This window comes from Styela clava, chromosome 7, assembly GCF_964204865.1.
Source record: "Styela clava chromosome 7, kaStyClav1.hap1.2, whole genome shotgun sequence".
Taxonomy (NCBI): Eukaryota; Metazoa; Chordata; class Ascidiacea; order Stolidobranchia; family Styelidae; genus Styela; species Styela clava.
The window spans coordinates 11170993-11185031 of NC_135256.1; the positions used below are offsets into that span (position 1 = coordinate 11170993).

General features: G+C 33.9%; 2 protein-coding genes across 2 annotated transcripts; one reads left to right on the forward strand and one right to left on the reverse strand.

The window, feature by feature from the left end:
- Positions 1–121: 121 nt before the first annotated feature.
- Positions 122–5634, reverse strand: LOC120328057 (ATP-dependent (S)-NAD(P)H-hydrate dehydratase-like). The gene is made up of 9 exons (XM_039394446.2): positions 4726–5634; positions 3306–3446; positions 2868–2913; positions 2512–2600; positions 2103–2262; positions 1554–1658; positions 1214–1334; positions 758–872; positions 122–689 (listed from the first exon to the last, which is right to left on the reverse strand). The coding sequence occupies exons 1-9, from the start codon at positions 4818–4820 to the stop codon at positions 506–508; spliced, it is 1056 nt and encodes a 351-aa protein (XP_039250380.2). The 5' UTR covers positions 4821–5634; the 3' UTR covers positions 122–505.
- Positions 5635–6960: 1326 nt separating this feature from the next.
- On the forward strand, positions 6961–13293 carry LOC120328056 (17-beta-hydroxysteroid dehydrogenase type 6-like). The gene is made up of 5 exons (XM_039394445.2): positions 6961–7409; positions 8243–8461; positions 9605–9787; positions 10597–10731; positions 11293–13293. Exons 1-5 carry the CDS (start codon positions 7376–7378, stop codon positions 11868–11870), a joined length of 1149 nt encoding a protein of 382 aa, XP_039250379.1. The 5' UTR covers positions 6961–7375; the 3' UTR covers positions 11871–13293.
- Positions 13294–14039: the final 746 nt, after the last annotated feature.

Consider the following 14039-nt stretch of genomic DNA (forward strand, 5'->3'; position numbering starts at 1 on the left):
TAAAAGCTCGTGATTTTATTGCCATTCTATTCTAAATGAACAGCTATATTGTCCTGCCAGACTTTTTCCCACCTCTATGGGCAACCTATAGCATACACCACCTCCCTCATTTCTCAGTCTTGTCCCGTCAGACAGATATTGACGATTTTTTAACAACATATCATAATTATAAAGACAAAATAAAATGTGAATTACATATATAAATGGTATTGCATGTTTGTCCACCAATGTAAACAATTAAAACTGGATTGAAATTCATGGCTAAACCAAGTAGTGATGTTCATTAATTGTAGAATTTAAATCCATATTGAAAAATTAAGCACCAGAATTATTCAAAATGAATGTTCTATTTCCTCTACAAAATATCTTGGATACGCATCAAAAATTCAACTTTTGATTTAGGCATCAATCTGCACATGCGGAACAAATTTGGAACCCTTTTTGTCATGTCTGGTGCTAAATTCATGAGCACGACACTTCCTCAGTGTCAACACGAAATTCAAAATTACAGTTTTTGAGTATGTTTTTCAAAATGCTTCTGAAATATAAAGTGTATTTCATTGATGAGATCGGTGGTAGTAGTTGAACGTCCATATTTTCCGAAAGCAGATTCAGCACAAAGTTTTGAAAGTAAACAGGCAGCATATCCACCTAGAACTCCTGGGTGAGATCCTGAAACTTCTCTAGATCTTAAAATAAAATTGCATGTCAGTGTAAGTATGTTGTACATCTCAACAAATAACTCATTTTCACATACTTTTGACCGAAAGATGTTTTCAGTGACCAATGGAAAAACACTGCTGCTGCACCAGACAGAAGATCACCTTGGCCTCCACATCTTCGAGGACTTCCATTTGCTTTGACCTCAAGGACTAAAAAATGTGTTCATAGCATAATTATAACTTTTGTTTACATTTCAAACGATGGGAAACTAGATAACATTTGGCAGAATTCCCGATTATTTTGAGCCACTATAACAACTAGTGGAAATCTTGAACAGATGTTGGAGATCATCTAAAAGCAGACCATTCCAGGATTGTGTGAATTTTTCAACACCCTCAGAAGCTTGATGACAATAGCAATAGGGTGTTGTGAAAAAGTTTAGTGGCAAGTTACATCAGGATGTCCTTCAAAATTCCATACTCAGGCATGACTTGGCATAATTTTTGAATATTTAGTTTCAAATACCATTAAAGCATAAGAATCTTCTTACCATCGACTCCATCAGTGATAATATCATGTCGATGCTTCCTGGCAATGACCAATCCTCCTAATAATTTACTGACTGACAATGTTAATTGTTTCTCATCAATGTCTGAATTGGTGTCACATCCCTGAAAGTAATTGTGAAATCCGTAATGCTGATTTAAAATTAATTTCTATATTTGTACTGTAATGGTCTGCAGACAGAACAGATTCAAATTTGTGTTGACTGGTAATAGAATATGCGGAATTTACAGTAACCCAACACATTACTGTGAAGTAGTCGCAGTCCTTTGTAGTATCTTCAAGATTATTAAAAACAGATACATTTGAGAGATATACTTACTTACCACTGCATGACAAAGTCTTTCAAATTCCACCTGATTCGGAGTCAAGATAACATTTTTATATTCTTTCACTGCTTCAAGGTTATTTGTGATCATGAACAACCCATCCTAGAAAACGGAAAATTTGTTTGAAGGAAAAATAATTATCCAAATGAAGTGGAATAGGTGCAGCCGCATTGTGATATCAGATAGATTTACCTGCAATGCTACTGCCATGATTAAGTAGAGGAAATGTGGAGTGAATAAAACAACTTTGCTGCATTTAAAAAAAATACGAATTAAAGAGACTCATTTGTTGGCCAATGTTTGGTAGCTTGAATTGCTAATTCTGATAGTTATTATAATCAAAGTATAAATAAATGGCAGTTCGCATCTCAAACATTTACATCAAAATTATTTTGTTGGCATTTATAACATTACATTAACTTTTAATGCAGAATCAAAGTCATCAGCACTTACAATAAAATGCTGCCATCACAAGTATTATGAAATAAAATAACGAGTTCAGAGTGTGAAACTGCAATCTAATAATAATTTATCAAATCCACTTACAGCATCAATCACCAAAGGTTTTTCTTGTTTTTTTAGTTCTTCCATAATAGACAAAACTGTTTTGAATATTTTAGGATTTCTACCAAGTCCAGGACCTATTACAACAGCATGTAACCTTGGAATCCATTCCTTCATTTGGTCGCTTGCATCATCATCACTTCTAAAACACATTAATAACAGCATGTCAGTTTACAAAATACAAAAGGATAGAGAGTCCTTGGCGAAATAGTCAAAAGTACGTTGGAAGTCAAAAATATGTTGAACATATGCCAAGTTATACAGTAAAACATAATATTATTACTTGAAATTATGCCAAATGAAATTAAATTATGCAGAGTTATATTTTATAAAACATTTAGATTGTACGCAATTTCAACATATAAAATATCAAACATTAGTTTCAGCTTACAAAAATGGATGGACAATCAGTTCAGGGCTGTACGATTTGAATACAGGAGCTGCAGATCTCGAGCAAAATACATGAGCTAAATCAGCACCCTGTGAAGAAAAATTTTTTTTATTAACACGAAGATGGCCTACCGATGATGAAATCACTAATCAGTTACAGATCATGAAATATTCAACAGTGTTTCGAAGCATAACTTTTTTTAAATATTTTATCGCTGCATCCAGGCATCTCAACAAATAGATCTGAATAACCAAATCTATACTCAACCCAGACTGATAAGTAGATGAGATCTTCATCAGCCTTCTGCTTTCCATGGACAGAACTGAAATGCTATCTCAAGTCAAAAGTAAACATACCAGTTTCAATGCTGATATAGCTGCGAAATATGGAGCTCCAGTGTATCTAGAAAGAAAAATCGAAAATGTCAAATACAACAAAAAAGCATTTCCTCTATGCATGACACAGTTTATAGGCGCAATATGGAGGTAACTAATTTTGTTCGCCTACTTTACATCAAGTTGTGTAAAGGAACTAAAACCTATGCGCAGGGGGCATATCCACTTTGCTAATACAGACAGTCCCCGAACTCGTAATAGAACTAAAATAAGGAAAATCGGAATAACATTATGCCCTAACCCTAACCTGGTAAACACACTACAGGAGTACCGTTCATAGAGTGCAAATTGACATTCCACACTCAGAAGTTACCACAATTTCAAATCACACAATATCTTAATATTACTTCAAGTATAAGCTGAGTAATGAAATTTATTTTTAAATATTAATTAACCAACTCCTCACTGCCTCCGATGATGCCAATACGACCAGATTGCCCTTTATGTTGTTCATACGTGAGAGGTGGAATGATGCTTTGAATTTTCTTTAATATTTCATCATCTGATAGTCTCGAGAATTGTGACATAGTTGAGAATGGTCTGCGAAAGATAAATACCTATTTTAGAATATAAACATTGAAGCAATGTATGACTTCATTCCAATAGATGATACAGGATGGACCCACCAGTGGGGCTCGCGACCCATAGTTTAGGAACCGCTGAATTAGAGTGATTTAGGTTCAAATTTCTGTTATAGCAAGAATACAAAAAAATGACTCCTTTTTAAATTGCTTATATCAGTTAAGAAAAATTTATAAAATTGCATTGAATCGCAGGGTAGAAGACACTTATTTACATATTTATCTTGGGGGAAAGGAAAACCGATAACATGGCTTAATCATACTATAGTGGTGGTAGCATAAAAGTCATATTGGGAATGGCAGAATAGGGATGGCAAAATAGGGTCGAAAAGGCAAAATAGGGTCGAAAAGTCAAATTGGGGATGGAGAAATGCCGTCGAAGCGTGGCAGATTAGGGATGGCGAAATGCGGTCGAAGCGGAGGTGCAGCAGCAAGCATATTCTTAATGCTTAGCACGATGCGCTACATCACTGAGCCACTTATACGTTTGTTTCATTCAAAATCATAACAGAATGATACTTATTTTTCAAACTTTAATTTTCCAAAAATCAACTTAAACAATTTCAAATTTTCTTATTCAATACAATATATCCTAGTACTGATGTAAGAGAATTTATTTTTAAATTTGTACTTTTTTCATCAACTTTTTAGGGATCTTAAAAGGATTTATTTTGAAATGTTGTAGCCTATATGTGAAAGGTTTCTCTCCTTAACATTATTATGCCATCTAATACGAAATCTGTAAGGGTTGCAAAAGAAATCATCGAAACACTAATATCCGATTATTTGTTGTAGCTCTAGAACCGTAGTTGACACGGTTGCATCACAGAACCGCAGGAGTGGCGGTGTGGCTCAACGGGCTAAGCGTTAGGAATACGCTCGCCACCGCACCTCTAATTACTCTGCGTGGGTTCGCAGGTTCGAATCCCATGCAGGGATGGTTATGTGCGAGAGGATTGCTGGACTCCTCGCCGTCGTTGGGTGGTTCACGTAACCGCTGGTCGGTTACGGCTTCCTCCACCACCAAGTCCATGCTTCCGAAAACAAACAATACAGTAAAACTAATCCCATACCCGACTCGGAATGGTAACCGGACGAGAGGCCGTGGTTCACCATATGGATAAGCCGTCTTATCGGCTTTCCTCTCCCCCGGGATAAATATGTAAATCCTATCCTATCCTGACCAACACATGAGATTGCCGAATTTAAAAACTTAACTTAAAAAAAAGAAAACTTACTTCAACGCATATGCCAAAATTCGGAAATCCTTTGGGCAAGAACACCCTAATCCTGGAGAACAAGGAGCAAACAGAAAGCAAGCTTTCCTGAGCATTTGTTTTACAAATTCAGTTACCGATGCTTGCAGCAAACGAAGATATTTGCAGCAGACACCTCGGAATCGAGTCAAGTTAGGACAGTTACCGTAGGTGGTGATATGGAGCCAAAGTATAATGTTATCTCAAGGCAGTTTTTTTCGTGCCATGTACACGTTTACTCAGTCTTTCGCTGTTCGTCGGAGTGGTTGGCTGTTTTTATAGTACGTGAAGTCGAATATAATGCAGTTTTAATATCAGAATATGATACCAAATTTAAAATGTACAAGAGAAAAACATTTATTAAATGCTTGTTGTCGACACTCTGCAGACATACGATATAAATCATTACCCTAGAAAGTTGTCTGAAGTGCATCAAATTCTGGAGTTGCCATTTTTTATGTCAATCTATGACAAATTAGTTGTGCTATGCGCTTTAATCAGTTGAGTTAATTATTGTTATAGGCTATATAATTCAATTGTCTGACGAAAGATCTTGGCAGCATTGAAATTGGTCATGTGATCAGAGTCATAAAATTTCGCTATCCCCATTTTGCATATTCTCAACACCTATTTCCATATTTAGTTTATTATCGAAAATAGCGTATGTAAATATTTCGATAGATTGAGGCAATTTCAGAATTTTGTTATAAATATTGCTGAGACCATGCAGCTACTGTTTTAACATTTTAGTTGACAAAGAAAGACAGAAAGATGTGTTTTGCAGTGAAAAGAAATAAGTTTTGTCCATTGCCAGTGAAATTAGTTTTCAATTAGATGTTTTAATATAGACTAGATAGATCTCTTATAAAGGATCAGCTTGTCTGTTGTAATCTTTCTACAAATTATTTGTAAGAAATTGACTCAATGAACTTTAATCATATTTTATACTTTTATGCATTTCAGTTCATTTGTATCATTGCAGCATTGCAAACAAAATTTTTGTATTGTCAGTTTGTTGCAAATTGTCAATTTTCTCATGGTTACTTTTATAAGACCTAAGTTATGGTTGTATAAATTGTATTGTATTATGGAAATCCAACTTGCATTTTCAAACATAACACATTTTTTCTTTTATATGAAGCTTTTTGACACAGACCATCAACCTTTGCATATGCTCGATCTAACCTTTTGAATAAAGTTCAATAACTATAGTAATCCTAATGCATCATCCACTCATATCTATCTACAATCTATATGCATTGATCATTATTTCATTGATTATTAGCCGATCAACAGAAAATTTTCAATTCAATTTTGCAGATTAGATAGCATAAAAGTTTATATAATACTATAATAATATAGCATAAAGATAATAATAGCATAAAAGATTTCATGTAACATATATGGTTATTTGTTATTGATATTTAGTTTTAACTGTTTTTGTTTGCAAAGCATTTGCTTGGAATTAAATTATATTTGTAGATGTGCTTTATTTATTGTTCAAGCTTGATCATGCTCAAAAAATTATTAGACTGATGCTCCATTTTAATTTAGTTAATTTCCATGAAACTGGTAATCTATGAATAAATGCCAGATAGCTTGAATTGTAATGACAAATTATAATTTTCGTGCTGCAGGTTAAATGTGATGACAACATGATTTTGTACAGTCGTATTACATCATCACTTCCTTCCCATCGTGTCCCGTACTGGTGACTGTCGCTATGATTACATTGATCTTATTTGCATTTCGCGTTTATATATATTTATATCTAAATATTGATCTACTTTAACTTGTCAGAACTATATATAACTTTTTGATTTATGATAATTGTTATTTTGAGGAATATATTTTTCAAGTAACCAGATTTTAAAATGTGCAAAATATTACCATAACTTTTTGAAATTTTGCGGTTTTAGATAATAATTAGTAACGTTTGAGACATTTCTTGTTAGTGGAATTTTGTCGCTTCCATTATGACTAGACAAATATGCAAAAGCATGAATCAATATTTTTAATTCTATAATAATAATTATCATTTTATTGTCACTCATCTTGAAAACTCAAAATCAATTGCGTATGCATATTCCAGAATGCTATATTATCACTCAACTTGTGATTAATTTGCCCTAGTCGCTACAAGAAAATTGAATAAATTACTATTCTGAATAGGCCTACATGCTGAAAAAAATATTTTTTAATTTATTTTTAATATTATTAGATCGTGAAATTACTAGGTATATAAAATTTATTTGAATATTCAATTGTTTTGAACATTCCTGACTTTGGGAGAATCAGATGTATTCGTTCGGTTAAACATGTAATATGTTAAATCGAAGGCTGCCAATTAGATTGATGGGCATTGGTCATCAGTTTGTATACCTCAAATGGATTCAAACAACAATAACAAATAACACACAATCAAAGATGCTTGCTTGTGATTGGACCACATTTTTTGCGTTTGTTACTATGCAATTGCACATTCATCAACTCAATTGACTCGGTGTTTGTGCCCAGATATTTATCGCATTGTTGTTAAATGCAATATATCACATGTTTGACAGGTGTAATATACAATCAATATATAAATGATATTTTTATAGCAATTGAGATTGAATGAAAAGAAATATTGATGGCTAAGCTTCAAAAAACTGTGGTTATCACAGGTAAGGGGTTGTAGTATATTAAAAAATATTTTTTTAGGCTGGAGGCTTAAAAGTATTTCAATCTCCGTCTTGAGTATGGTATGCAATGGCAATTGATATTATATTATTATTTTCATAATTCTATATTTTTTATTTGACAAATCTTACTTTGTCCTTGCTACCTGTAATATATTGGTCTTGCTAGGGCATTTACAGTAGCAATATTATTTTGTAATGTTGTTCTGGGAAAGTACCGCCTACTTAAGTAGAATATTTATAGTGAGGAAATGATTTGTTTTGTCAACTGCCTTCGTTTCTCATCTGGAAATCCGGGATGATTCGTCATTCACTATGGTTTAGTTTTTTCTTAAACCGAGCTATATTGTATGTAAGAGATTTACTGAACTACCGTAATACACTCAAACCTCCCGAAGCTTCAATTTCAAACATATGAAATTAATTTTTGATGGAAACCATAAGGAACTCAGTATTATTATTTTTTAAATATCATTATTTGTTATATATGTCTGGATGCTTATGAGTTTTCTAAATTTCCAAATTTAGGCGCTCCAGAAGTGTGTGTACCAATATGGAGGTAACTAATTTTGTTCAGCCACTTCAATTTACTTTGAAGTTGTGTAAAGAGACCGAAACCTATAGTCAGGGGGTATATTCATTTGGCTAACACAGACAGTCCCGAAACTCGTAATAGAACTAAAATAAGGAAAATCGGAAGAAAATTATGGCCTAACCTGGTACACACACTAGTAGTACCAAATTGATAAATGGCTTTTAAACCTTAATATACACCCTACGTTTTAAGAATATTTATATCATTATATATCAATTTTCAGGGTGTGATACCAGAAGCTCATATGCTTATGAACTAGCATTGAGACTAGATGAACAAGGATACACAGTATTTGCTGGCTGCACAGACTGTAATAGTGTTGGAGCAAGATCTCTTGCATCCAGGGGATCGACAGCTCTTGCAATATTACAGATTGATGTTACCAAACCTAATGAGATTAATAACGCCGTGGAAATGATCGAAGACTCTGTTGGGGAGGAAGGTGAAAAATTCGTTTTCTTTTATTTTTTTTCATATCTTCATGCCTTGATATTGACTCAATTTTATTTTTAAAGTCAATAGATGGTGTATTTGCAATAAATAGTCAGGACAAATTGAATATTTACTGGAGTGACCAAATAAATATTTAGTTGTGATTCTAATATTTGTCCATTGCTATGATTATTGTGTTTTTATGCAAAACCATTAAAAAAAAAAATACATTGCTGTAATTAGTCTTGACTAACTAACTGAAGCTCATATTGATAATAATAAAACGCATAACGTTCTTCCGCCGTGCTTTTCGTCAAAAAAAATTTTACTGTTTGGCAATGCAAGTATCGTATGTGAATCATATCATACCATATGGATAACAAACCGAATAAACAAACCTTACAAAAATAACCTACCATATCGTAAAATTTAATTTTAATCTAATTTTCATTATGTGATATTCTATCTGTAAAATGTTACTCAATATATATTATGATTCACACGCCTAATAAATATTCGGAAGTACCCTCTTTATTCTCTATTTGTGCAAATATATATGAATAAATTAGTTTAATGTACACACAACTGTTGTTTCGAATATCGCTAGCTTCTCCCTCTTGGATGCATTTTAATAAATTCTGGGCTTCCAAATGTTGGAAGAGTAGGCGACCCCTACCAATAAATTGAAAATTTTTACGACCCCGTTAAGTCGGGATTGTTATACAAGCGCGCTGCTTCTCTAGTCCTATGTATTCTCTCCAAATCGTGAGATTGATGTCTTGCACTAGTTTCAAAAATTGTGTTTTAAATCAAATGTCTAAAAAAGAGCAATATAGTACTTTGTGTAAAATTGGTGTACTCTTTACGACTCCTAAAATTTGTTGCACGGTTCTGTTACAAAAAGTCATGTTTTTTCAGTAATGCTCACCGGTTCGCTGATCTCATAAAATTCCGTGAGACAGTTCTACAAAACCGGTGCGAACCGGCTGAACCCCATTACTGATCACGACCCTCAGTTGGGAAACCCTGAATTAAATCATTAATAAATGTACCGGTGTTTTTCAATTCCTTACGGTCAGTATGGTGCTTGCTTATGTTTGTATAGTAGTTCAAATTAGTTAAAAAAACTCATTTATTTTCAAACTGTTTTCAGGTGTTTGGGCTTTAGTTAATTGTGCCGAGGTTTTCAGTGTTGCAGAAGTAGATTGGTGTCCCATCGAAGACTATGAAAAGTCTATTCAAGTCAATCTGCTTGGTACAATAAGAATAACAAAATCCCTACTTCACCTAGTAAGAAGAGCTAGAGGAAGAATTGTGAACTTGAGCAGCATAGCAGGTATTTCTTTCATATGACATATTTATACTTTTGCTCTGAATGAGGCTCTGTACAGGCAGTCACTGCTAGTTAAGGAGCCACTAAAAAGGAAATTTACAACACCTAGGGACAGGGTTAGATTCGCATTGCTCAAATTTTTTTTTCCTGGAACGCTCATGCTTTTTTCAACTTGCCTCGCGGAACACGACACCAAGAAACTAGGAGGTATAATTAATGCATGGTTTCGAAAAAATTTAGCCTATGTTAAAATTATTTTCAGACTGGCACGAGGACCCTCCGTCTGTTTAAATAGCAAGGCCTGTTTGTTGCCAGTTGGGAAGCAAATTTATGATCCAGAAACGCCAAAGTACGACTTAAATCGCCATGACGACCAATTTGGTCACTTGACTTGGTCTTAATCCTGAGATGATACACAACATTGTCCAAGTTAAAATAACTAAATTGCCATATGCAGCTAGTCTTAAAATATCATGAATTATCACAAAACTTCTTAAAATATACTTATTCAATGCCAACTCGACCAAAAATTCATAAATAGAGATTACACATATCCTGTTGAATAATTTGGCTGCCATGCGTTAATTGTGAAGTGATGTTCAATACGTGCGCCAAAACCAATATTCAAATTTATCCAATAAAAACAGATAAGACAGCAAATACAAAACGCATTCATCAGCATAATGCTGACTGCGATGGTATAATTATAGGTTGTTATGGTAACCTTTTTATTTAGCTAAGTTGTCTTAAATAAAAGTTGCGAATGAAATCCTGTTATAGTAAATGTACTTATTCTATGTTTCTATATTCAGGATGCCTGGCACGTGCTGGCCAGTCAGCTTATTCTTTGACAAAGTTTGCACTCGAAGCATTTAGTGATTCTTTGAGGCAAGAAATGTTGAAATGGGGAGTGTTTGTTATTCTTGTGGAGCCTGCATACTTTCCAGGTTAGTGTCTTTTATAGGCTTACTACTCCAAAATAGTGCGAACCGGTCTTTATTGATATTACAGTGATACCTCAGAAGTCAAACCTAATTTGTTCAGGGTTGGTGTTAGACTACCGATTTGTTTGAGTACCGAGTCGTTCGACTACCGAAATATCACTGTACTTCGAAAGTTTGGTTAATATCATATTTAAATGTATTGGCATTGCATAATTTGTGACTGAATAGTTCTAAAAATGGAACATGACCATTTGTTAATTACCGGTAAGAGTCAAGAGTTCGACTGTTTGTTAGTGTCATCAAAAAAACGGACTAACCCTGTATTGACCTGAACTGTGTGAACTGTTTAAGTCTCGCAACAATCAGTATTTACTAGTACTACCATGTATTTTGCTAATACAATTGTTTATAGTCACGATAGCTTGCGTGTAACTTTGTTCAGAGAACAATCCTCCGCTTTTGAGTGAGTGCTTGTAGCTTTGATTTGAAAAAATTTCCCTAAAAATTACTGATGTAAAGGTCTTCATGTCTCTTTTTTATCTTAATTGTGTATTTCTTTTTCAGTCGGACAATCAATACTTTGTGAATCAAACATTAATATCAGTTTGGGAACAGTTCCTAAGAATTTACGAGATGTTTATGGTGATGACTACTTTGTTGATTTCATAAATACGGTAACAGATACTGCTAACAGTCAATCAGCAGCTGGTACAGGGGAGCCAAGTTCAACTCCTGTAACATCTCCATCTCGAAAACAAGTTTCTCAGCATGGTTCTCCTGTATCAACAACATCCTCAGCAACTTCTGGATATTCGTCTGCTTCGTCAACTTTAAAATCTTCGCTAGATGGTGAAAAAGCTAATCCCAAAACAGATTCAGTGACTGATGTGAAAGGAGAAACCTTTTCAACACTGAAAAATCGTGGCACACCAAATTTAAGCAACACAAATCGTGTACTTCATGCTCTCGTGGAAGCAGTATCAGCACCATCACCAAAAGTTCGTTACTTTGTCGGTTCGTTTCAAGATCGCATGATTAAATCTCTCGCGCCGATACTTCCGACCATGGTTATGGATACCTATCTTACGTCAGGTCAGATGTCAAAGGTCATTCCTAAACTTATAAAAGAGAAAATTGAATAAATTGGCCTATTTTCTTCAAACAATTTTATCAAAAACATGTTGATTGAACATTGCTTTGGAATTGATTATGCACTGACTTTATAATGAGTATTATCATCAAAGAGAGCTATTAATAAAGAACGAAAAGGACCTTGTGAAAAACATCTTTCAACAAACTCACTGAGAACACAGCTTATAGCAAGCACTTTGTCAATTATTCAAAGAGCAACCTACACAAAGGGGACATTGTTGACTTTTTATGCATGTTTCGACCTTTATTTCTCATTATGTCATAACGTAAATTTTGTAAATATGATTATTTATTTTGTGAGTATGTGAGACTTTCTGCAAAATATGCGTTGCCCATGATGCAAATAATGATAATCTTGTAATGATAAGCGGAAAGTATATGATAGATATAAATTAGGTTCATGACGACGATGGAAACTTGCATTTTGTACTCTGCTCATCATTTATATTGGTCTATTTGTTTGTTCTGGGTTGTGTACATTTTTATATGTTTTTTGTCTTGCCATTCCGCTTTTAGAGATTATTTGCTTAATTGTTTGTATTTATGTCCTAGCATTTCCAAATCATTATTCTTGTTACATGTTATGAAATTTGTGTTCTTCACATTCAAGTTTTCAAACAAAGTCTCACATGAAAAAGAGGTTCACCACGCAAAGGCATCCCACACCTCAGAACGTCAGTATACTGTGAACATCATATATGTAACTTTGGCCGCTTTTTGTTAATTTTTAGTGAGCATATTATATTGAAATGGTAATAATTATCCATGTCTTTTTGGATTTTTTATTTATTTTCCCACATGTAGAAGTTGTAATTCCTTTTCTAAACAATTTTGATTCACAAAAATATCATTTTATGTAAATTTCAAAATCACACAACTCAAAGTTCAGACTTTATAAATGGGAGCTTAGTTTAAATGTGTAGAAAAAATTGAGAGGATGGCCAAATAATTCAACAATGTAAACAGAAAATTAATAAGGTTTATGCTTTTCTCAAAAAAATTTTGTCAAAATTTGGGCAGGTTAAGGGTTGGTATTTTGATTCCGAATTCTTTTAAACTGGAAGTAAATTTTATTAAAATCTTCGATTATGATTCTTGAACTTCATGCGTCCTTTCCATAATTCCATTGCCTTCATTATATTACAAGTTGAAAATTAAAATACATCTGGATTCTCCGATCATAAATTGTTTCAAAAAATCATTTCTTGGAAAAAAGACCAAGATTTTCTTTGTGGTGTGGCTTGGCAATTTTGGATTATCATTAAATTATTATCAGATTCAGGATCCTCCACATTTATATTTATCCATTGTATTGACGTGAAAACACGTACTATTTTCTTTCAAAACCATATCATGTTCTATCGTTCTTGTTCTTTTGATCTTTCTCTAAATAAAATAGAATCGAATATACAGTTCCATGACATGATTTATCTTGAAATTCATCCTACTTACCTAAGGCCCAGTTGGAGTAAAGTCTGAAAATGTAAAAAGCCGCTGAGAGCAAATTCCAGAACTCGTCACAGGCATGTGGATGGTTTGAAAAACTGCGCTTGGACCGAAGTACGCCTCTGACTGCTATAGGATTATGAAGTAACGGAGCTAGGAAATAAGTCATAAAAGGGTATTTCATTAAATTCTTGATGAAAATTCAAACAGTAGTTTATTGTCATCGGATCAAAATTTCTTTTCTTGTCAGAAAATTTGGTAAACCGTTGCATGTTTGAAAAAGTTGATCCAAAAGTGTGTATGTGGGTCATATGCAGTGACAGAAGAACCATTAAGCAAAATAAGCACGTGATTCGGGCACCAAGAAAAGGGTGCATCACAGAAATTTCAATACACGTCATGCAATAGGATAAGGAATGCATTAATATTGGAATGGAGTAATAGCCTACTTCACATTCAGTAGCGTATATGTCATCAGAATCTGGGGAAAAAATAACGTATGGCCTAAGAATGAATAGTACATCCCATCGGTGACCGTACATTTGAATCCATGTGTATATTCGCGGGTTCAATCTATATGCGGGTACTAAACCCATGGGTTAGAGTTAGTATGTGTTCAAATATATGTGAAACAACAAAAATATCCATAGGTGCAATAGTATGCAGGTGCAATCGTCGTAGGTTCAAATGTAATGGAACCGTAAATATATACT